Source organism: Malus sylvestris, chromosome 16 (genome assembly GCF_916048215.2).
Source record: "Malus sylvestris chromosome 16, drMalSylv7.2, whole genome shotgun sequence".
Lineage (NCBI taxonomy): Eukaryota > Viridiplantae > Streptophyta > Magnoliopsida > Rosales > Rosaceae > Malus > Malus sylvestris.
Window position 1 is genome coordinate 4,512,696 of NC_062275.1, and position 22,847 is coordinate 4,535,542.

General features: G+C 37.5%; 4 protein-coding genes and 1 pseudogene across 11 annotated transcripts; 3 read left to right on the top strand and 2 right to left on the bottom strand.

Annotated features, from left to right (window-relative positions):
- Positions 1-2,221: 2,221 nt before the first annotated feature.
- Positions 2,222-3,759, top strand: LOC126607293 (NAC domain-containing protein 1-like). Its single transcript, XM_050274838.1, has 3 exons — positions 2,222-2,539; positions 2,796-3,079; positions 3,181-3,759. Exons 1-3 carry the CDS (start codon positions 2,374-2,376, stop codon positions 3,568-3,570), a joined length of 840 nt encoding a protein of 279 aa, XP_050130795.1. The 5' UTR covers positions 2,222-2,373; the 3' UTR covers positions 3,571-3,759.
- Positions 3,760-6,685: 2,926 nt separating this feature from the next.
- Positions 6,686-8,329, top strand: LOC126607811 (cytochrome P450 704B1-like; annotated as a pseudogene).
- A 359-nt stretch (positions 8,330-8,688) lies between these two features.
- On the bottom strand, positions 8,689-10,135 carry LOC126607288 (2-hydroxy-palmitic acid dioxygenase mpo1-like). The gene is made up of 4 exons (XM_050274832.1): positions 9,516-10,135; positions 9,178-9,240; positions 9,014-9,085; positions 8,689-8,931 (listed from the first exon to the last, which is right to left on the bottom strand). The coding sequence occupies exons 1-4, from the start codon at positions 9,861-9,863 to the stop codon at positions 8,815-8,817; spliced, it is 600 nt and encodes a 199-aa protein (XP_050130789.1). The 5' UTR covers positions 9,864-10,135; the 3' UTR covers positions 8,689-8,814.
- A 1,368-nt stretch (positions 10,136-11,503) lies between these two features.
- Positions 11,504-18,975, top strand: LOC126607287 (photosynthetic NDH subunit of lumenal location 2, chloroplastic-like). Of its 8 annotated transcripts, XR_007617545.1 has the most exons (5): positions 13,677-14,247; positions 14,361-14,515; positions 14,953-15,143; positions 15,368-16,152; positions 17,153-18,975. XR_007617545.1 is itself a non-coding variant. In XM_050274831.1 (3 exons), the coding sequence occupies exons 1-3, from the start codon at positions 11,527-11,529 to the stop codon at positions 14,457-14,459; spliced, it is 606 nt and encodes a 201-aa protein (XP_050130788.1). In that variant the 5' UTR covers positions 11,504-11,526; the 3' UTR covers positions 14,460-14,569. The 8 variants fall into 8 exon arrangements, 2 of the variants coding, with proteins under 2 accessions (XP_050130788.1, XP_050130787.1); XR_007617547.1 differs by lacking the exon at positions 15,368-16,152 and having other exon boundaries at positions 14,953-15,106; XR_007617543.1 differs by lacking the exon at positions 17,153-18,975 and having other exon boundaries at positions 15,368-16,927.
- A 485-nt stretch (positions 18,976-19,460) lies between these two features.
- Positions 19,461-21,680, bottom strand: LOC126607289 (casparian strip membrane protein 1-like). Its single transcript, XM_050274833.1, has 3 exons — positions 20,265-21,680; positions 20,045-20,168; positions 19,461-19,830 (listed from the first exon to the last, which is right to left on the bottom strand). Exons 1-3 carry the CDS (start codon positions 20,489-20,491, stop codon positions 19,615-19,617), a joined length of 567 nt encoding a protein of 188 aa, XP_050130790.1. The 5' UTR covers positions 20,492-21,680; the 3' UTR covers positions 19,461-19,614.
- Between the last annotated feature and the right edge of the window lie 1,167 nt (positions 21,681-22,847).

Consider the following 22,847-nt stretch of genomic DNA (forward strand, 5'->3'; position numbering starts at 1 on the left):
ATACACCTATCCTTTTTTTGTTCTCGATTTATGAAACCCCTGTTTGGGTTTTCATAAAACATGATTTGGCTCTAATATTATCAAAACAAAAATTATACAAAGAGGATTATGATGCCAACTAATCATGATTAGGATTAACAAGTTCTCATAGTAACTATTAATCCCAATTATAGAAACACTAATATATTATATATATCAAACGTCAATGAAGTTAAGCCACCTAGCACTCCCGTTCATGCTATAATGGGAACGGGCCCCAGTAGAGTACAAAGTAGGCAGCCGAAATATAGACTGTTAGTTTATCTCGTTGAAATGGGAAAAGGATCCTCGCTGGATCTATTTGTTTGGAATTCGGGGTATTTCGTGATCATCACTGTTTATTGTACATCATATAATTAATTTTCGTTAAGTATTATTTATATTTAATTTTAAATTTTTAATATCTAATGAAATCTGACCGCAAGATATACGATTAACGATCATGATAACGGAATTCCCCGGATCCTCAGAAATAGAATCCGACGAGAATCTTTTTTCGTTGAAATACTCATTAACATTTTTTATTTTAGTTTATTTTAGTTGATATAGCTTAGATAATATTAAAAAAAACAAAAAACATGCTGCACACGTGACATTTAAAAAATAATAATCGAATCAAACGGCTAACGCCCATCCACTGCAGTCTTCAGCATGGGCCCCACCGATAACATGGCAAGATAAGCACCACAAGTAAACCCGCCCACAATTTTTATCGTTGTGCTTATCCTTCCGGACCCATCTTGGAAAGGACACGCGTCAGCTCCAGTAAATGGAAAGGCTATCTATCCCAGCCTACCTGGTAGACTAGTCATTATTCTACGCTCCCGTAATTCCTCGAGTAGGAATAACCAACCTACTCGCTCTCCACCTAACTTTCTCAATTCTCAATTTTCCACATTGTTGTGATTTACTTGAAGCTGAATAATGTTGAATAGAATAAAAAATAAATTTGATTGTTTTGTATTCGAAGTGTAGTCAATTACGTATGTATTAAGAGAAAAATATTGTTTTAAACATGTGTTTATTGTTAGTAATTTTGGCTGGTAGTTCATATATGCCAAAGGGTTACTGTTATAATATTTGTCTAAACATTGATGAATAATCGTATAAAATATGTGAATTGCTATACATGTTAATAACGTATTATTTATTTATTTAATTTTTTGTAAATTTGACTTAGTATTATAGACATATGTTATTGCATGTCAATTCAAATAGTACCCTTTAAATAGTTACTAAATTATATCAAATATTAAGTAATACACGTACGTTAACGTATAGTTACAAGAGTTTAATTTTTCTTGACTTATTATTTAAAAATATTCAATGATTTAATGTGTACAAATCTGTACAATTCAAAGATTTTAATTTCATTTTATATAGGCTCTAATTACGTGTCTGTTTTATTATTTAATAAAATAGTTTTCTTTTTACTAAAGCGATATTAGTGTTCAAATTAATATGGAAAGACCAAATCAAAATTGAGTTTACATATGAGTAACACATTATGAATACATGTACATCGGATTCTTTATGAAAAGAGTAATGCTCAGAAGACCTCATCAAAGTCACATTGGTGTACCATCTCATGTATCAAGTGATGCATACAACCGACATCCAGTCAGATATATTCATTAATTGACATAGCATATACACATCGCTTGCCAAGACAGATAATTAAAAAATGTGGTATTTCTAACATTTCATGTCCTTATTCCTACTGTTTTATTGGATTTAAGTTGAAAGTAGCCTATAGTCAAGATACTACAAATTTTCCGTTGAAAATTTTCACACCATTTATTAAGAGTACTTAGCAATCTTCATCTTTTGGGTTTTTTTTTTTTGTCAAACGATTGATTTGTTATATTAGGAAACCGATAGGATTCGAACCTACCATGGAGGGCAAGAACACCCCTTTTTTGGGTTCATATGTAGTGTGAAAGAGTGGACAATTGCAAAGGATATTCCCAATGAATGATGCTATCCGGATAAAGTTTGTGACAAGTGCAAGGAACCTTGGACAAAAGCCGAATTATTGGAAAATATCAAAAGCGAGTTTGGTTACTTGCGCGAGTACGCTTTCCACTTCATTCTAGGTGTCGAAGTCAAGGGATCAGCCAATCAAAAACACGTGACGCACACAAAACGACAAAACAAATCAACCATAAAAGGAGCAACCCTCTCCGTTCAAACATTTCAAATGCCCTCGTTTCCCCTCTACTTCTGCAACCCCAGAACCTAATCCAAGCAGCAGCTAAACAGTTTTCAGAATTCTTAATATTTTTCTTGTTTTTTTATTTTTTTATTTTATTTTTTTCTGAGAGAGCTCCGAAGATGGAGGCAAAACAAAGCTCTCAACTTCCTCCTGGTTTTAGGTTCCACCCAACTGATGAGGAACTCATCATGTTTTACCTCAAATACCAAGCCACCTCAAGGCCCTGCCCTGTGTCCATCATCCCGGAAGTTGATATTTACAAGTTTGATCCGTGGGAATTGCCTGGTTAGTAGCGTAAATTCGTAATTAAGACGTCCAAAGCCAAGAAGGACTTACCTACACGCTCGGGATGTCACAATGATAGTATCCGATCCCAATCACGCTCCCCACCATGCGAGAAAGTCGTGATTGGCTTGAGATACCGCTATAGTGGCAACCCGTGCGCTAAGTAAGGTCCTCTCGGCAAAAGCGGGCTTTGAAAGAAGCCTTGCTTACCATAATTTTGTATTGGTTACAAACTGGGATTGTTTATGTTGTGCAGAAAAGGCAGAGTTTGGAGAAAACGAATGGTACTTCTTTACCCCTAGGGACAGGAAGTACCCGAACGGGATACGCCCGAATCGGGCAACCGTGTCGGGTTATTGGAAAGCCACGGGAACAGACAAGGCGATTTACAGCGAGTCCAAGTACGTGGGGGTGAAGAAAGCTCTAGTGTTTTACCAGGGCAGACCGCCGAAGGGGGTCAAATCCGATTGGATTATGCACGAATATCGCTTAGGCGACACTCGAAAACAACAGGCCAACAAGCAACTCGGGTCCATGAGGGTAAGCCGCTTTGCCAATTCGTGACATTACATTTCTTTCAGGCATTTTATCAAACAGTTGGGCTGCAATCTGACAATTGCTATGTATTTGTTGGATTTTAGCTGGATGATTGGGTCCTCTGCAGGATCTACAAAAAGCGGCAACCGGGCAAAGCTTATTTGGATCCAAAAGTGGAAGAAGATGAAAAAATTGAGATGACAACACCAGAAACAGCGAAAGCCAATGAGGAACAAATGATGTTGAAATTTCCACGGACTTGTTCGATAACTAGTTTACTGGACATGGACTACTTGGGCCCGATGTCCCAACTTTTGGGTGACAATAATTCTGGATACGATTTCCAGAGCAGCTTGGCCGGCGCAGGAGCTGGCCACGCGCAAATGTTTCAGTTCGGTGAAATGCCTAATTACCAAACCACGACGGACTCCGGGAAATTCCAGGCGATGGCTCAGACTAACGTTTTGAACCACCAACCGTGGTTTGGACCGTAATTAACAATTGAATTTGGGGTGTTTTAGATGGGAAATTAGGTTGGGAAATTAGGATGTTGTAAAATGGTGGGTTGTGAGAGGAGGGGTTGAATTAGTTTAAACAAATATGAAATGGATTTGAGTTGTTTAATTTGAAATTTTACAAAGAAGATGATTTGGGTAATTTTTTTTTTTACCCGTATTCTAAAACTAGCACCGTGTATTTACATTATAAGTAACTATCCTTCGTGCACGCGCGTATAAATAAAATATAAATTAAAACATGTTAAAGACGATTGTTTTCAAAAATGATATTTACTCACATAAAACTAATTACATTATCGTTAGCAGTCGTTGTACATGAGTCTTGTCATACAGTTGTACGACGCACCTCTATTACAGAATGTGTCATCGATATTATCCACATTGTGTCTAAAAAAATATTATTATTACCTTCATGACTAAAAGACAATGAAAACATCCAATTATTTTAGGTACCGAATCCAGTTATATCATGTTGTTTAATTATGATTGCGGTTTTTGTTTTAAAATAGAGGAATGTTTGTTTTTTTTTCTAAGTGTTTATTTACTTATATAATGACATATGATTAGGGATGGGCAATGATTATGGTGGGCGGATAACCGTGGTTATTTATCCATAATCGTTTATTCTCATACCCGTATAACCGTTTACCCGTTGGGTAATTGCCTAAACGGTTATACACATACTCATAACCGTGTACCCATTTAACTGTAACCGTTTACGAATTTATCATTTTTTAACCTTTTTATCCTTTCTTTTTTACTATTTACTCATTTTTCACCCGTCTACGTGTTTTTTTAATAACTTGAAAATTTTAAAAAAAAAATTTGTCATAATTTTCTTTTTCTAACAATTAAACACCGTTATAGGTATATTCATCATACATTTCCGCATTTTAATTTTTCAAGTCCTTATACCATTCAAATAATTAAAATAATAGTTTATTGATGATATTTTTAATTGTTAACAATGAAGGTAATATAAAATTTGCTAAGTATTATTGGGTTACAAAAATTATTAAAAGACAGTATTATTGGGTTATTTAACTCAAAATGTAAGGTGTTAACATAATATATATATATATATATATAATGGACCATGAAATTTAAAGTGGTTAAGGAAAACTATATTGTATTAGCTACAAAAATCATGCATTATAGTCAATAACATTGATCTAAGTTTTGTGCGATAGGGAATATGGTTTGTATTAATTTTACATATATAAAATAAATGAGTAAACGGTTACCCGTTTATAACCGCGGTTAATACTCATAACCACCCATTTAAATTTTATGAGTAAATGATTATACCTATAACCGTTTATTTATTTAAACGGTTATCTATAACCGTAACCGTAAAATTTAAATGGACGGATAACTGCAGTTACCTATAACCTATAGATATTTGTCCATTCATACATATGACGTATATGTTAATGTCTGTAAACTAAAAAAATCTCACATGACAGTGGATAAGATCGGTCAAATAAACCGGGTAGAATTGTAACTAGAGGTGGCGCATACTAAGGACTGCGTTTGTCGCGCGTGCATGGGTTGAAACTTGAAAATGAAATGTTGATGGGGCTGCTGATGACGTTTCAGGTTTCTATTTTGGATTTTGTCTTTGTGTTTAAGATGCTCGCCGGCTTTTTGTGGCGGAATTGATGGATTCGGATATTTGAAGGAATTTTAAGGAAAAACATCCGGTACTGTTTACTTTAACGAAAAATCATATTTTTATACTAAAAAGTCAATCCTGGTACTATTCACTTTACCCTTTATTTTGTCCTTATTATTAAAACTCAAAGTTTGCAAACCATTTTCATTAGTTTTCCTATATTTGAAACGTTCGACACAAAGATATTTAGAATGTTTATAAATTTGGGATATTTGAAACGTTCAAGAACAAGATATTTGAGATATTTGAGATATTTGAGATATTCGAGATATTCAAGAGAGAGATATTTAAGATATTTAAGATATTCAAGAGAGAGATATTTGAGATGTTTGAGATATTTGAGATATTTGAAACATTCAAGAGAGAGATATTTAGAATGTTTATAAATTTGGGATTATTTGAGATATTTGAAACATTCAAGAGAGAGATATTTAGGATGTTTAAAAATTTAGTGCTCCAAAATTTTAAGTCAGTGATCAGGAAGTCTCGACTCTTTATTATAAAAAATTTTTATTCATAAGAATCATAACTGAACGCCACTATAGCAATATACCAACCCAATCAAGCATGATATCACGAGATACATGTACCATGAGGTGTAGCTTTTACATGAAACATTACTTGATCGGTTTGAAAAACCGCCACAATAACGTATGAGTTAATAGTAAATTTCTCCTATCTCACCTCAACCTCAAGTCATGAATTTCAGCAAGCTTTAATAATAATCAAATTAAAAAATATGTTGGAAAGAATTAGGGTAAGAACGCAAAAGAGGTGAAGCTCTTTCTTTTATCTTTATCAACATGAGAGCATGTAAAGATTGTTCGTTAACAAAGCCATAGCTAATTTCTCACTAATCCCCAAGTCCCAACCACTTAACTAGCTAATTAGCTAATTAACCTTTTAACTACTTCATCTTTGCCATTACAAAATCAACATTGCCTTCTATGTGAGGCAGTTAATTAATAACTTCCTCCTTCTTCCCTTTATTTTTCATCCTCTGATCAAATGGAAGATCAAGAAAGTAACATTTTGTTAGCCTTTTCTTCCCAAGATGGTGTTTTCATGGTGGTCTGCAGGGTTTTGTCATGGATAATCATCCACAGATGGAGCCAGAGGCACAAAAAGGGCCCCAAAACATGGCCTCTCGTGGGAGCGGCGATCGAACAGTTCACCGACTACGACAGGATGCACGATTGGCTCGTCAAGTACCTCTCGGAGTCAAACTCCGTCGTCGTCCCAATGCCATTCACAACTTACACTTACATTGCAGATCCTGCAAATGTAGAACATGTCCTAAAGACCAACTTTGCAAACTACCCTAAGGTGATTTTTTTTTCCGGCGGTGTTACTAAGCGCGTTAATTTGGTGCTTGTTTTTGTTTAATTTTGCGTTGATCTTTGGCGTGTTTTGTTAATTGAAGGGTGAAGTGTACCGTTCGTACATGGAGGTCCTGCTCGGAGATGGGATCTTCAATGTGGACGGAGAGCTTTGGAGGAAACAGAGAAAGACTGCGAGCTTTGAATTTGCATCGAAGAATTTGAGGGATTTCAGCACTGTGGTCTTCAGAGATTACAGCCTCAAGCTCCATTCGATTCTGAGCCGAGCGTCTTTCCAAGGCCAACAAGTCGATATGCAGGTGGAAACACATTCGTTATGGCATCCACATTGTCTGCCGTCTTGATCAAGACGGTTTTACTTCGTTGGATATTCATGAATATCCGATGAACCAACTTTTTCCCTGGCATGGAGCTTGAATATGTTTTCTTTGTGCAGGAACTGCTGATGAGGATGACTTTGGACTCCATATGCAAGGTGGGATTTGGTGTGGAAATTGGAACTCTGGCTCCCAATCTGCCGGACAACCACTTCACCGAGGCCTTTGACACTGCAAACATCATCGTGACGCTTCGATTCATCGATCCGCTGTGGAGAATAAAGAGATATTTGAATGTGGGATCAGAAGCCTTGCTTGACAAGAGCATTCAAACCATTGATAACTTTACATATTCTGTTATTCAAAGAAGGAAAGCAGAGATCAAAGAATCTCAGCAGAGTTCCGAAAACAAGGTAACACGAAACATAAATTTTTTGCAGTACGACGGAAACAGATTCATAATCTGAAACGTAACCTAATTTTGTGATCAGATGAAGCACGACTTAGGTATTGTTTGGTATGTAGACGGGACGGGACAGGACGGAATGGAGAGGGAGCAAAGATGCCCTCGGATGGAAACAAGGAGGAAAAAGAAGGAGACGGAAATGTTATAATTTTGTGTTCCACGGATGTGGAACGAGTCGTTCCAGAGGGTGAGGCGGAATGAAAATTCACCCAAAATTCATCCCGTGGAACAGCGCGTTCCACCTGTTTTAGGCGCAACAAACGTGGGACGGAACGCCTCGACCCATTCCGTTCTGTCCCGTCCCACCTACCAAACGGTACCTTACTGTCGAGATTCATCAAGTTAGATGAAGATTCGGAAAGCAATTTAACGGACAAAAGCCTCAGAGACGTTGTTCTCAACGTCGTAATAGCTGGCCGGGACACAACGGCAACTACTCTCTCATGGGCCATATACATGGCAATGACTCATCCCCATGTAGCTGATAAGCTCTATTCCGAGATGAAAACTTTTGAAGAAGATCAAGCAAGAGAAGAGAAGGTTTTGTTGCTCCCGTATGACACGAAGGACCTCGACTCCTTTAATCGAAGAGTCGCACAATTTGCAGGACTGCTGAGTTACGACTTGCTGGGGAAACTGTATTATTTGCCTGCCGTTATTACAGAGACGCTTCGTCTGTACCCTGCAGTCCCCCTAAGTAATCTATATGGCGCCAGGATCCTAAAGGCATTTTGGAGGATGATGTTCTACCGGATGGAACCAAAGTCAAAGCAGGAGGAATGGTGACTTAGGTTCCCTACTCAATGGGAAGAATGGAGTACAATTGGGGACCTGATGCTGCCTCGTTTAAGCCTGAGAGATGGATGGAGGAGGGTTTCTTCCAAAATGCATCGCCGTTCAAGTTCACCACATTTCAGGGTAGATAACTGAGCAATCTTAACCGTATACATCCACAAAATTTAAAGGTCATTAACACAGAAACTCGATTACCTCGGATTTACAGGCAGGACCAAGAATATGCCTAGGAAAGGACTCTGCTTACCTCCAAATGAAGATGACACTGGCCATTCTGTGCAGATTTTACACATTCACTTTGGTCCATGGGCATCCAGTTCAGTACCGGATGATGACAATTCTGTCAATGGTGCACGGCTTGAAGCTTACTGTAGCCAGGCGCTAATCATCTGTGTCAAAGATAATTAAAAGCAGATTAAGTGTCTACTAATATATATCAAACCTTTTTAAACAGGCAAGAGCCAAAAGAGATAACTTTTTGGATACATATAGCTTTGCATGTCCTTCTCAAAAGCTCATGTGCTATATTTATTTCAAGGCTTCCAAGTCACATGTTTACAGATAAAAGCTTTGGTACTGCTTTTAACCACACCCAGATATTACAGTAAAAGTAAATCCAGTTACAGATTAGGAGATCAGTTTCTTCTTATTCTCTTGCCATTCACTGATTTCAGCATCAATCTTTGCTTGAACAATTGCTTGAAACCCGGGGTACGGTTCGTACCCGAAGAAGATCTGCAGAGCCTGAAGCAGCAAGAGAACACACAAATTATGATTGCCAAATCAGGAAATTACCTCAGAAGTTAAAAATCCATCAAAAAATTACCTCTAACAGAACAAAGAAGGGAGCCATGATAAAGGCTTGTGCAAGATTGTCCAACAAAGCTGGTGCCCTTTTCTGCAGATTACATCACGTTTCAAGAGTATAAATACAACAAGAAAGATATGAAGTCACAAATATAATTAGGTAAAAAAATAAAGATTTAACACCTCAAAGACTCCATGGCCGATAAATTGTCCAGTCCAACACACTATCTGAGCCACCAGAACAACCTGAAAAATGGGTTTACTGAGGTCAAATTTATAGCTAAAAAGTAAAGAAGCAATCAATTTACTGAAGTTTAAACAAAAATCTGAAAAAATAATATATATACATATATATATATATATATAATTTGACATAATAAACGAAGCCCAGAACAGATTTCTTGATAAAAAGTTAAAAACTAAGAATAACTGCAGAAATTACTGAACTTTAAACAAAAATCTGAAAAAATAATCAAAACCCAGATTTTTTTCACAAAAATTAATAGCAACTCCAGACGTACCTTCCAAGAGATGGAAAATCCGAGTAGGGTTCCAAGGAAACAGCTACCAACCCAGCAAAGTACGCAGAGCAGAGCACCCAAGGAGCCAGCTTTTGCGTCCAAACAGATGTAAAACGCCGAATAGATTATAGTCAACAGCAGGCCGACGTTGAAAGGCAGAGCGACGTCGTTACCAAACACCGAAACCCCAAAACTGAGCAGCGAGGGCGTGAAGTAAAGGATGAGCAGAGCGGTGAAGAGGATAGGCCAGACGAAGAGCATATGAATCGCTATGTTGACCGGGTTGCTGTGGTAAGCTCCATAGAAAGCAAAGTGCTTTTCGAGATCAAACAGTCCGGTCTTCCCCATTTGAGAATTTTCCGAGAAAATTAGGATCCTCTGTTGCGATTTTTCTCGATAAATTTTTTATGGGTGAAGGGTGATGGCGATTTCTTTGGCTCGTTGAGAAGAAAAGTAAGATGCTTTTCTGTGCGCAACCGACTAACAACTGAAAGCTCACCGCCAACTTAATAAATTCGCTTCTGGTTAGCTTTGTTCACGAAGAAACCTTTGAATTTGTCAAACACGGTCGCTAGAGGGCTCCATTTTCCAGTCAAAACGCACGGAAAAGCCAAAATAATTTCAAGGTTTTGGGTTTTTTGTTCACCATAAGTGTACAGAGAATTGGGCGTTTGCAACAGAAAAGGGTTTGGGCTTTTTATATTGTTAGCTAAAACTGACCCAACAGTTACATCGATGCTTTGTGTTACGGATTATGAGTTAGTTTGGTATTGCTGTGTTTTTAAAAAAAATTATTTTTGCTATGCTGTAAGAATAAACAGTTGTAAGAAGCAATGTTTGAGTGTTTGGTAAAAATTGCTTTGAATATGTTAAATGACTAAACAAAATATAGTATTTAATGTGATATAATAATTATCAAAGACAATAATATGGGGTAAAGATTGTAATTTTGTTAAACATGTTGGGGTATACTTGCCATTTGAAGATTTCATTAAAAAAAACACTTTTTTAGAAGCATGATAGACTCTGCTTCTGCTTTTCTATGTTTTTCTACTTTCATTGACAACATTTAAAAAAAAAAAAAAAATTTTTTATTTTACCAAACACATTTAATGTTCCATATTTTTTAATAGGGGTGTGCTATCCACACACCCCTTGATAATTTATGTCCGTTGATCTTCTTCAATTCATCCGATCTGACAGCCGAAAATTAAAAAGGTGTGTGAGAAGTAAAATGGGGTGTGTGAATATCACACCCCTTTTAATAAACTGTTTTTTTTTTTCTGAAAGCACCACAATCCCAAACCAACCATATGTCATCTACTCATAGTATGATAGTAATGTGAATAAATGACTCAACATAGTAGTGTGACTGTTACACTTGGAAAAATTTTGAAATGTGATTTTCGCTCTAATTTTCTATCAATGCTCCTCCCCCTGAGCTTAGAGATTGAATGATCAAAAGAGAAGAAGAGATAAAAGTAAGAAGAGAGTGCATAATTAAAAAGCAAAAGTGTAAAAGTCACTACTTAAAATTTTCTTCTAATTTTGACCGATTACCAAGAAGTTTTAAAATATAAATGATCGTGTCACCTTAATACTTCAACCTACACACAAATACATCTCACCATCCTTTGCATTATGGCCCCGACCCTCTCCAAATTTTTGGCCGCAAGTTTTAACCAAACAACCACGTGGTCCGACCACCGGACCAAATAATTTATCCTCTTTCACTAATAAAACAGAGAAGAGATGAGCGTGGTAGTAAGGAATGAGAGAGTGAAAATCACCGTCCCAAGATTTCTCCAAACCTTTTTTTATTAAATAAATTTCGCAAGATAATGAAGGCCACGTGGTGGCAAGCAGGTAAGGTCCATGTCGGATTAACGGGCAACACGGTCAGCCACAAAAACCTGCCCAAGGAATCCACATCGACAACAATCCTCATCAGCCCATCACCACCATACACATTCATGAAAAATTCGAACTTGTTCATATTTTCCCCAAAGCCATGAGCAGCTTCACTAACACCACCACAACCTTCCTCCAATCCCACATCGTCGCCAACCCCCAAAATTTCCGTCACAAAGTCTCACTTCCCGGTAATCAGAGCCTCATTTCCAGGAGAAGACGATCAAGAAAATAACGCCGCGAGTCGAAGAAAAATGGTGACAACTGATCGTGTAAAAGTCACTACTTAAATTTGATGTGTATTACCTGGCATTCGTGTCGTGTTTTCCTTGTTCGTATCGTTTTCGTATCATATCCGATGTTTTAACGGGTTGTGTCATGTAACATCCGTTAAAATAAACGGGTAAAATGACCCGACCTAAAATCGACCCGATAATATTAACAGGTAATATGACCCAACCTGTTACCCGTTAAGGAAAATATATTTTAAACCAATAAATAATCAAATGAAAAACATAATACTAAATAAGTATATACATACTATATTGTTACATCCAAAACATAAAAACGCATTTTTCTTTTAAGTATATTTTCACTTACCTAAAATCTTTAATAGTTTTTTAATTAATGTAGAAATGTAAAAAATATAAAAGTAATATATAAATGCTCGTAATGACAAACTTTACAACTTTCATGAAAAGCTTAACTTCGAAATTCGCTACTATAATCATATAAATCATAGATCAAAATTTAACCGTTGATTGTTGTTTACATTTATGCTTCATTGTTCTCATCAAATTTTGTTTTTTCAGATTTTCTTTTTTGAAAACTTGATATATTAGAGGATGCAGGAAGATGAACGGTTTGGATCGTTGATATTATATTCAGAGTTTTACTGTTAGTAAAAATATTGCTTGATTTTATAAAGTTTCTACAAACTATATGACATTGACTCATATTTCAGTTAACCGTAAATATCGAAACGTGATATCAAAGATTTGAACCATTCATTTTCTTACATCTGCCAGATGATCATGTTTTCAAAAAAGAAAATTTTAAAAATGAAATTCAGTAAGAAGAATAAAGTGTAAATGACAATTGACGGTTAAATATAAATTTAAGGTTTATGAATTATAGTGTTGGATTTCAAAGCTGACCTCTTCATGAAAGTTGTAAAGTTTGTCACTATGAGTGATTGTATATTTTATTTACATTTTTGACACTTCTACAATAATTATTATTAATTTTGCCCTCAAATAAAAAAGCATTATTCATGAAGGTTTGGAGGATTTTAAAAATCTAAACGATAATGCAAATGTAACCATTATCTAATCGTGGAGGAATAATGATGAATCACGAGTGTTTATATATTCTTTCACATTTTTCATTTGTGTATGTATGTTTTCTTAGTTCTTGCCTATACAAATACTATATTAGTTCATTTTAATTTTGAACAACAACATTTTAAGTAAAATTTATTCTAGTAATGATAATAAGAAACTCTCATAATAAAAATAAATAATGACAAAAACTTTTTTTTTAAAACTTATATAGAATAATAATACAAAACTATATATGTAATATAGAATATATTGTATATATTAATATGGCTATTGTATTTTATAATAAATCTTTTAGTAATTAAACTTTAAAATTATCAAAATAAAATTTTTCTTAATGAGTTGAAACGGGTTATTCACGTGTTACCTGCGTGTATACCCATTAAGAACCCGTTATTAACGGGTTCTTAACGGGTCACCCGATAATGACCCGATAAGTTATCGTGTTGACCTAAAATCCGTTATTTTCATATCGTGTCAGAAACTGTCAGGTTACGCATATATAGTGTAAAAGTCACTGCTTAAATTTTTCTTCTAATTTTGACCGATTACCAAGAAGTTTTGCTTCAACCTACACACAAATACATCTCACCATCCTTTGCATTACGGCCCGAGCCTCTCCAAATTTTTGGTCGTGTGTTTTAACCAAACAACCACGTGGTCTGACCACCGGACCAAATAACTTCTCCTCTTTTATTAATAAAACAAAGAAGAGACGAGTGTGGTAGTAGGGAATGAGAGAGTGAAAACCACCGTATAAAGATTTCTCCAAACCTTTTCTTATTAAATAAATTTCGCAAGATAATGAAGGCCACGTGGCGGCAAGCAGGTAAGGTCCATGTCGGATTAACGGGCAACACGGTCAGCCACAAAAACCTGCCCAAGGAATCCACATCGACAACAATCCTCATCAGCCCATCACCACCATACACATTCATGAGAAAATCGAACTTGTTCATATTTTCCCCGAAGCCATGAGCAGCCTCACTAACACCACCACAACCTTCCTCCAATCCCACATCGTCGCCAAACCCCAAAATTTCCGTCACAAAATCTCACTCCCGGTAATCAGAGCCTCATTTCCAGGAGAAAACGATCAAGAAAATAACGCCGCGAGTCGAAGAAAAATTGTGACAACATTCTTGGCCACTACATTGGCACTTGGGGCGCATCAACACGGGGTTGCCACCCCGCTCGGGCTAGCTGAAAATTGGGGTGTTCGTTCGTTTATAAGGGAACGTTTTTTCGAGCCCGGACTTTCGCCCGAAGATGCCGTTGCTAGGATAAGGCAAACAGCTGAAGGGCTACATAGCATGAGGGACATGTTGGAGGCCATGGCTTGGAGGTACGTCATATTTTACATCCGTCTGAAGTCGGCCTATCTATCCCAAGATTTGAAAAATGCCGTAACCTTGGTGCCAGAAGGTCGCCGGAACGAGTATGCTAAGACGGCCAATGAATTGGTGGATAACATGGCAGAGGTATGTTTCTCCTCAAGTGATGTTACGCGTATATAGTATCAATTATCATGCATTAATTGGCGTTCAATTTGATGTGTATTACAATGTACTTATATTTTTTGTTGCACTTGCAGCTTGACTATTATGTTCGAACGCCAAAAGTGTATGAATCGTACTTATACTACGAGAAGACATTGAAATCGTTGGATGATTTGGTTGCGCTGTTGGCCTAGTTTTAAGATGGTTGGACATCTTTTGTTTGTAACTGGATTGAACCAAATATGTTTGGGTATGTACAGAACTACAAGTGTATTGTCAATTAAGAATTATTGCTATTTTTGTAGATTTGTTATTAGATTTGTAAAACGTTGCACTTTGCCATAATAACGGGAAAGAACATGACACCACTTCGACCATCATTCCTCATCATCCACCATCATGACTTAACCTAACTATCAATCTCTCAAAAGAACTTAGTCAAGCGTATCTTTCAGATGATCGTCAAGGAACCGATGAGACCTTGATGTACAGAACTACAAGTGTATTGTCAATTAAGAATTATTGCTATTTTTGTAGATTTGTTATTAGATTTGTAAAACGTTGCACTTTGCCATAATAACGGGAAAGAACATGACACCACTTCGACCATCATTCCTCATCATCCACCATCATGACTTAACCTAACTATCAATCTCTCAAAAGAACTTAGTCAAGCGTATCTTTCAGATGATCGTCAAGGAACCGATGAGACCTTGATGCAGTGTGTTGTGTTGGAGATTAATTCGGCTCAAGGCGAGTTGCGGAGTTATGACTCAATGGTTGCTTGGTACATGATCCATCTCTTTTGGATCCAAGCTCAGTAAGAATGGTCAGCCTAAGAGTAAGAAGGCGGTTCCTTAGATTGAACAACACCACAAGTAATTTCACTGGTCTTCTGTTTTAATTGTATATATACATACTCTCATCAAAGCATTCTTCTCTTCATCATGCTATTGAACTTTAAGAATTTCACTACGATCATGTCGAGTTTTAAATCGAATAAGAAGCGCAGAGCTGCAGTTAGCTTGAGCAGTACTATTCTTTCCGATTCTGGATAAGTTATTCGAACCCGTTGACCATGTTCGTTTTGCTGCGTTTGCAGGGAACTGTCTTCTCTTTCTAAATTCTAATGTTTTAATGCAACGGTAGCATAAGGTACTTCCCATGCTCTTGATCCCGAAAACTGACCTCCCAAGCGACCACCAAAGAGCGCTATACAGCATTTCCGATGGAAGAATCAACGACGATATTCAGTTCCATGTGCCTTTTAGGACTAAGAGGTGTTGTGGCTGTGGATATGCTTAGTTGGCCAAAGTAGATCATACAAAGGAAGGTCTGTTAATAGCACACAGGGACCTTTCAGAAGACCAAGTGATTCCATTCATCTCCCTCTATTGAAGGCGTGGATAGACGATTGTGATTCGAAAAGCTGCAATGATCATTACGTCAGTAAGCTGATCCCATTCTGTTTCCAAATTCTATAATCTTGCAACGCAGTAGGCGGCACAAGGTATTTCCCATGCTCTTGATCCCCAACCCCCACCACGACAACCACTGTAGACTAATATTATACAGCACTTATGAAGGAAGAATCCACAACAAATTCAGTTACAAGTGCCTTTTACAAAGAGGTGTTGTGGCAGTGCCTCTAGCCACGGTTGGCTGGCGACAATTGAAGATCGAACGGACCAAGGTCTGTTTATAGCACTCAGGAACCCTTTCAACAAAAAACTGCAGCTCGTTCTCCACCCTCCCTTGAATAAAAGTATCCCTGGACATAACACACCCTACCATATCACGTCCATAAGATTATCAGCTGATCCCTCAATGAATCCGGATAATTATGTGGTTGTAGCACTTTTCGGAGGTTGGCTTTCTTCAAAGCAGGTCAGAGGTTTTGGACTTACTTCAATCTTTCACATAACATATTTGTTGACGTTATATTTTATAAAAGCCAACTCTAAGCTACTAACTGGTTGAGAAGTGTTTGGTCACTGGATGTTGATAGCAGTAAATTGACCATTCACTGCCGCCTGAACTGAAGCTACTCACACCTGAAAACGACTTCCCAGAAAGTGTTGTCATTATGCATATCTTGTGGAATCAGTTAAGGGTGACTGACCTATTGCACGTCCTAAGATTTTTGTTGGATAGTGGCCAAATTAGTGGCCAACTTGGCATTCACTTTCGGCTAATAAAATAGAATAAGGAAAAGGGGGACATCATTATGATGTCTAGCCCTTGATTTGTGGCTTTTACAAAGGCAAATAATATGTGGTCTTGTGTGATGAGTGCAGCCAAAAGAGAGAAGAGGAGAGAGAGAAGGCGGGGCCTTTTGTTTATATTAAGGCATTTGGTTATGCCTTTGGATGAGGGGGGAGCGGCAGATGAGAGAAACCAGGGAGAGCATTCGGCTCTCCCATTTGAATATGAGCTGCTCCTTCCCACCATTTGTAATAATCTCATTTTGTTAGTAATCACTCAATCAAAGATGTTGGTGCTACTTGTATAGCTTTTGGGAGAGAAGGATTTTGATATGTGTTTCTTCTTCTCCATTTGTTTCTTAGTTTGAGTGAGAGCTATTGATTGTATGTGGGATTTGGGTTTGAGAGTTAAAACTCTATATGTAATCTCCTTTTAATATTAGTGGAATTTCCTCGCCGTCTCGGAACTGGACGTAAGCTTACGCCGAACCAGTATAAATCCTTGTGTTTTGGATTATTTGTCTTGTCATATTTTGCCGTTGTAACTTATTGGTTTCATATTTGACGCTTCCGCACAACAAGTGGTATCAGAGCTCTGGGTTTCGACTTGAGGTTTTGTATTAGTATGTCTATGAAATCTTCGAATGACAGTGAAATATGTTTTTTTTGAAAAAATTGGACAGGAGGAATGACTTTGGCATTTGGTCAATTGGAGATGCAGAGTTTGGCTGCAAAATGCGTGGCGTTGAAGAAGGATAGTAAGGGACTATGCTGTAGTCACTGAGCTCGCAGATTGGAGAATGGTTTCGGAAACAACGTGTCTGCTGCAATGTTGTTGTCGATGTTGTTGAAGTGTTGGTGTTCGACGGCTGCAAGTGTAGTGTACTGTTTTGGTAGATTCTCCGTTGGTCATCGCTGCACCGACGGTGTTTGTGGGCTGTTGTCGACGAGTTGAGTGGGAAGGAGAAAAAGTAGAAGTTGTTGAGAATTGAAAAGAAAATGTTGGTTCCTTTTCTTTCGGCATTTGTTTTGGCAGAAGGACATCATGATGACAAATGATGTTGTTGGCTGAAAAAAAAGGGTTAAGTTTTCTTCTCTTTGGCATTTTTTCAACGGTAGAGAAGTTTTTCTTCACTCCCACTAGTTACCTTTGGAGCAAGTTGATGGAAACATTGGAGGAGTTTGTGAGGGCCAATTTGTTAAGTTCTGCAAGTTTGGATAGTGAGACACCACACTATTTTGGAGACACCTAATGCGGAACATTTGTGTGGAACCCTCTTGTAGAATGCAAGTTATATGCTTTCTAACTTTGGTCTATGGACATTTGGTTGGATTTGTTTGCCACTGCTATTTGGTCTGTTGGTCTCCATCATCTGCAATTAGTTTTCTTGAAGACTTTAGTTGAGGTATGGTTTTGGATCTCCTGCTGATTATTTGAATTTGAAATTTTGGTTGTCCTGTTGGTGCTCATGTGATGATGGTAAACTTGAGTGAAGGGCATATTTTTTGTATGTGGTATGTGAGACCTTGTTGCCAAATTTGTAATCAGTTTTGACTTGGAGAATGTGTCATGCTATGTGAATGAGTCTATTGGTGCAATTTAAGACCATGGTGTTTGTGAGCAGGTGGAGTTCGTTGTGTGTCCAACTTTGGTATGGTGTGCTTGATCTTTTGTCGGTGATATTGAAGAATTTCAGTTCTTCGTTTGAATCACCTTTTGTTTTGATCAAGGCACTTATGGTTTGCAAATTTGGAGAATATAGTAAAGAAATGGTCTACTTTTGTTGGCTTTGGTACAATTTGAGTCGAGGTGGAGATCATTATGAGTACCAAAATTTTGGGGAATTTGATTTAGTTCCTGTTGTCTTTAGTTTGTACTTTGGGTGCTTATGGTGATTGTTGATTCGATTCTCTGTGATGTTTTCGGAATTTGGCCAAGGTGGAGATTGTTGGATAGTGGCCAAATTAGTGGCCAACTTGGCATTCACTTTCGGCTAATAAAATAGAATAAGGAAAAGGAGGACATCATTATGATGTCTAGCCCTTGATTTGTGACTTTTACAAAGGCAAAGAATATGTGGCCTTGTGTGATGAGTGCAGCCGAAAGAGAGAAGAGGAGAGAGAGAAGGCGGGGCCTTTTGTTTATATTAAGGCATTTGGTTATGCCTTTGGATGAGGGGGGAGCGGCAGATGAGAGAAACCAGGGAGAGCATTCGGCTCTCCCATTTGAATATGAGCTGCTCCTTCCCACCATTTGTAATAATCTCATTTTGTTAGTAATCACTCAATCAAAGATGTTGGTGCTACTTGTGTAGCTTTTGGGAGAGAAGGATTTTGATATGTGTTTCTTATTCTCCATTTGTTTCTTAGTTTGAGTGAGAGCTATTGATTGTATGTGGGATTTGGGTTTGAGAGTTAAAACTCTATTTGTAATCTCCTTTTGATATTAGTGGAATTTCCTCGCCGTCGCGGAACTGGACGTAGGCTTACGCCGAACCAGTATAAATCCTTGTGTTTTGAATTATTTGTCTTGTCATATTTTGCCGTTGTAACTTATTGGTTTCATATTTGACGCTTCCGCACAACAATTTTATGCGTGGGTAAAAGATGCCTCTATGTCGATGAGGTTGCAGTGCAAACTATGGGATTCGAGGTTTACAAGTGCGTGTTTGATGGTGAAGACGGATCTCTTGTGAACCGGATTTAGGTAAAAAGCATGGGAAATGAACCATGTGATATGGCTATTTACAATTTAGAGGACGAAACCATCACACAACATTACTCTATGAACACAAGCTCTCAGACAGCTTTGGTTGTGCCGCATTTTGATGGACTATGTTTGCTTCGGATCAAAGGATGATCTGGTCGCACTGTTGGCCTAGTAGTAGGTGGGGTGACATAATTAACCAAATATGTTTGGCTGCGTATGATTGATTAATCTGCAATTTTAGGAGATCTGTTTGTGCTTAGATTCATTGCGGTGAGTGTTGGTTTTATTTAGTGCAAAAGAAATTGTAATTAGATATTGAAAATATGGTTTACAGTTTAATTAAATTTACACAAGGTACGTAACACACTTGCAAATCCATATATTTGTATTCCCACGAATAGATGGCATTCATCGCCAACAGTTGCTTGCAGCACATCAGCGTCGAGAAATTGCCACCGATGACATGATGATTAGCAGTAGAAGTACAGTTATGGCAATGAAGGAGCCAATGAGAGACCCCGAAATGCGCCCACAGAAGCTGTTGAACTGCTGACAGAATGCGAACCAGTTGGTGCTGGGGTTCCCGTAGTGCGCCAGGTACACTATGGCTGTAGCTGCTGAAGCTCCGGCAGTAACAAGCCCCATCATCACCTTCACAACATTTGTATTTACTTATTAAACAAAGTAGCATTTACCATTTGACAAAGGCTATACGATTGAGTGAATAAAAAGCCAAGGTAAGCTTAAATATTAGTTAGTTAGAGAAAGTGATTTCCGCATATCTATTTTCGGTGAAAAAAAAGAGAAATGGTGAGTGCGGAAATAACTTTCCATTAGTTATATCAATGAATTCAACGTCTTTTACCGTGTCCGAGATGATCAAGATGATCCTACTGTTTACTGCTGCAGTCCAGATGATATGGACAATAGATACAGGAAGGGAAAGCACAAGGTAGGCACATACGATTGAATTGGTCATCACAAAGAACCTGTATGTGACATGAATCACAAAGTTTGAGCAATTTCGCTTTGGAAAAAAGAAAATAGTACCTTCAATTATTTTCGCAATAACAAAATATCCTTACGTTAACGTGGGAAGATCCTTGTACCGAGCCCTGAAGCGAATAAACCGCGTGGCGAAGGGAAGTGTTTCCCTGCTAGTTCCCATAGCTATGGCACTAGCTAATGTTCCGAGGACTGCAACGACTCGAAGAGTGAAGTCTAGAACAGCGAGTACTCTGCTCGCCTTGATTTTCGGGATCGGTTTCGAGGCTTCAGTAAACTTAACAACTGGTCCTCCTCCTGCCTTCATGTTTTTTTCTCAGCTATATTCTTTGAAGCTGAGCTCTACAGTGGGTGGTTCTGCTCTGGAGAAACGGGGGAAGGCATGCTTATATATGCTAATGTGCATGTCGGAGTGCAACCTATGTTTGTCTAAGCATGCCATGTGCAAACCTCTGATAGGCTACAAGATATGTTATTTTATTTTTACCTGCTGCACTTGCTGTGTATATATTATTCTGAACCATGAGGATCATTTCTCCAACTCCAACAATGAACAGATAATACCATGAAATCTTGGGACATAGGTTTCTAGAGATTCTGGTGACATGTCCAGGTACTAGGAAAATGGCCAATGAGCTAGGATCATGAAGTCATCTGGAAATGCTGTGGAGAATGTTGTCACTGTTTTAGTGGGTTTGGTGCTTATGTTCCAAACATGTATATTTCTTTTTCTTTTTGGTGACAAAGCGGTATTTTAAATTATTCTAACTTGTTGGAAGGGTGAGTCCAACTTAGATGTAGGGGGACGTTCACCTTACCTTAATTAACTGGCCTAACTTAGATCTATCGTGTGAGAAACAAGTCTAGTCCTAGATCCAAATCCACCAAACCGAAAATGCTATAACAAATACAAAGCACGTCAGCTAGTTAGCTTATTTAATCAAAGTATGGTACTAATTAAATAATTACAACCCTGATCGCACGAGGATTAGCGAAACAGATCGAGAAAACTTACTTAAGCCATGGCATGTTGGATCAATCTTGGCCTCTTCCCTCGCCGTTTCGTTTATCATCGTAGAGATCTAACATGCAAACATGAGATAGACATGTAGCCACGGACAACTTGCCGGTTATCTCTGCTCGAAATACACCTACCTCTTCCTAATTGCCACCAATCCACGCTTTTAGAGCTAACGATCGTAGCAAAACAAATCCTAACCTATGCTTTGGACTAATTTTCTTGCATCATAATAAGTTATAACGGTTTAGAGTGTTCAGATACCACCCATGCGTTTCGGATTTGAAACACTCATCTTTCTTAAATTTTTGTAATAGTTTCAAATCCTATTCTCTCTAGTAATAAAATTAAAAATAAAAAAAAAGTTATACCGATCGAAGAGGAGGAGAAGTTGGTTGATGACGGCAAGTCATCCTTGGCTGCAGCACGTATTATTATCTCATGTTTGCATGCAAGAACTTAGATGAATATTCAATACTTGCACTCTTCTGCGGGGATGGTTGGAAGAAGGGAGGGAAGGAGCAAATGACAATGCCTGTTGTGCTTGCTAGCTCACATCATGAACTAGAAACTTTTCACTTAATTATATACGTATATATATGAGACAGATTCATGGTATCAATTTTTTTACACAACTTTTAATACACGGTTTTGTGGACCCTACTTTGTAATATATTTCAATGATCCGAATTATTTAATCTTTTAGGTCTTGCCTTGAATATTATGTCTACATAAACTTACCCAAATCTAAAACCACATGATCGTTGGATTAAGGGTTTAGAGTTTCTTTGTAGAACCATATTCGTTCAATTTTTTCACTACAAATGAATGTCTTAATGGTTTTGATTTTGTCTATTTTTTTTTTTTTGCAAAGATAATATATGAATGATGTTCTGAAAGATAAACGATTCAAATCGTTAAAATACATTACAAAGTAAGCTTTACAAAAATACGTGTCAAAAGTTATGTAAAACAAGTAGTATCACGGATCTACCCCTTATATAGACATGTTGATGTCAAGCAAAATAATGCAGAGAAATAGTTATGATTCTCATTAGATTAAGTAATACTCTAAACTGCTTTAATCGATATTGCATTTTAAATTTGAAATGTATCCACAACGAAGGATAGATTGAGGCCATAAGCTTTTTTTGGTAAGCAATTCCTGTTGTTGTTGCCGGAATTGATCATTGCAATGGAATAAAAATCTTTTGCACATGGTGGGTATCTCTAGAATGATGAAAATAGTTATGGGCGTGACATGACAATTATAATCCCTTTTTCTTTTTCAACTTTGCTACTTTGATGGAGCAGAAATTAATACCACCTGGTACATCATCATCCATTTTCAACCCTTTTTTCGACATGGACTACACGTTTTCTCTTCTTTTGAAAAACGTTACTGTAAGAGAATATGTGTTGCACTATAACTAATTCATGTTATTGAGTAAGAACATATAATTCTGAGAATTTCTTATATATAGTGTTTTACCGCCTCTTTTGGGGGGTGTTGGTGCGAATAATACCGAGGACACGACTAATTAAGATCTTCTCATGCTAATCGCCAATTACATTGTCACACGAGTCCACATAAATGTGTGAGAGCATCTCAAGGAAGAAAATATCGGAAATATCGATAGTTCGA

Excerpts from the sequence above, each read along its gene's own strand:
- LOC126607293 (XM_050274838.1), top strand. The coding sequence starts at position 2,374 with ATGGAGGCAAAACAAAGCTCTCAACTTCCTCCTGGTTTTAGGTTCCAC. Across the intron at positions 2,540-2,795 it reads TGATCCGTGGGAATTGCCTG|AAAAGGCAGAGTTTGGAGAA; the intron begins GTTAGTAGCGTA and ends TATGTTGTGCAG. Across the intron at positions 3,080-3,180 it reads AGCAACTCGGGTCCATGAGG|CTGGATGATTGGGTCCTCTG; the intron begins GTAAGCCGCTTT and ends GTTGGATTTTAG.
- LOC126607288 (XM_050274832.1), bottom strand. The coding sequence starts at position 9,863 with ATGGGGAAGACCGGACTGTTTGATCTCGAAAAGCACTTTGCTTTCTAT. Across the intron at positions 9,241-9,515 it reads GATTTTCCATCTCTTGGAAG|GTTGTTCTGGTGGCTCAGAT; the intron begins GTACGTCTGGAG and ends CCCATTTTTCAG. Across the intron at positions 9,086-9,177 it reads TCGGCCATGGAGTCTTTGAG|AAAAGGGCACCAGCTTTGTT; the intron begins GTGTTAAATCTT and ends TGTAATCTGCAG.
- LOC126607287 (XM_050274831.1), top strand. The coding sequence starts at position 11,527 with ATGAGCAGCTTCACTAACACCACCACAAC. Across the intron at positions 11,556-13,769 it reads TTCACTAACACCACCACAAC|CTTCCTCCAATCCCACATCG; the intron begins CTTCCTCCAATC and ends CACCACCACAAC. Across the intron at positions 14,248-14,360 it reads TGGTGGATAACATGGCAGAG|CTTGACTATTATGTTCGAAC; the intron begins GTATGTTTCTCC and ends TTGCACTTGCAG.
- LOC126607289 (XM_050274833.1), bottom strand. The coding sequence starts at position 20,491 with ATGAAGGCAGGAGGAGGACCAGTTGTTAAGTTTACTGAAGCCTCGAAA. Across the intron at positions 20,169-20,264 it reads AAGGATCTTCCCACGTTAAC|GTTCTTTGTGATGACCAATT; the intron begins GTAAGGATATTT and ends TGTCACATACAG. Across the intron at positions 19,831-20,044 it reads TCTTGATCATCTCGGACACG|GTGATGATGGGGCTTGTTAC; the intron begins GTAAAAGACGTT and ends AATGTTGTGAAG.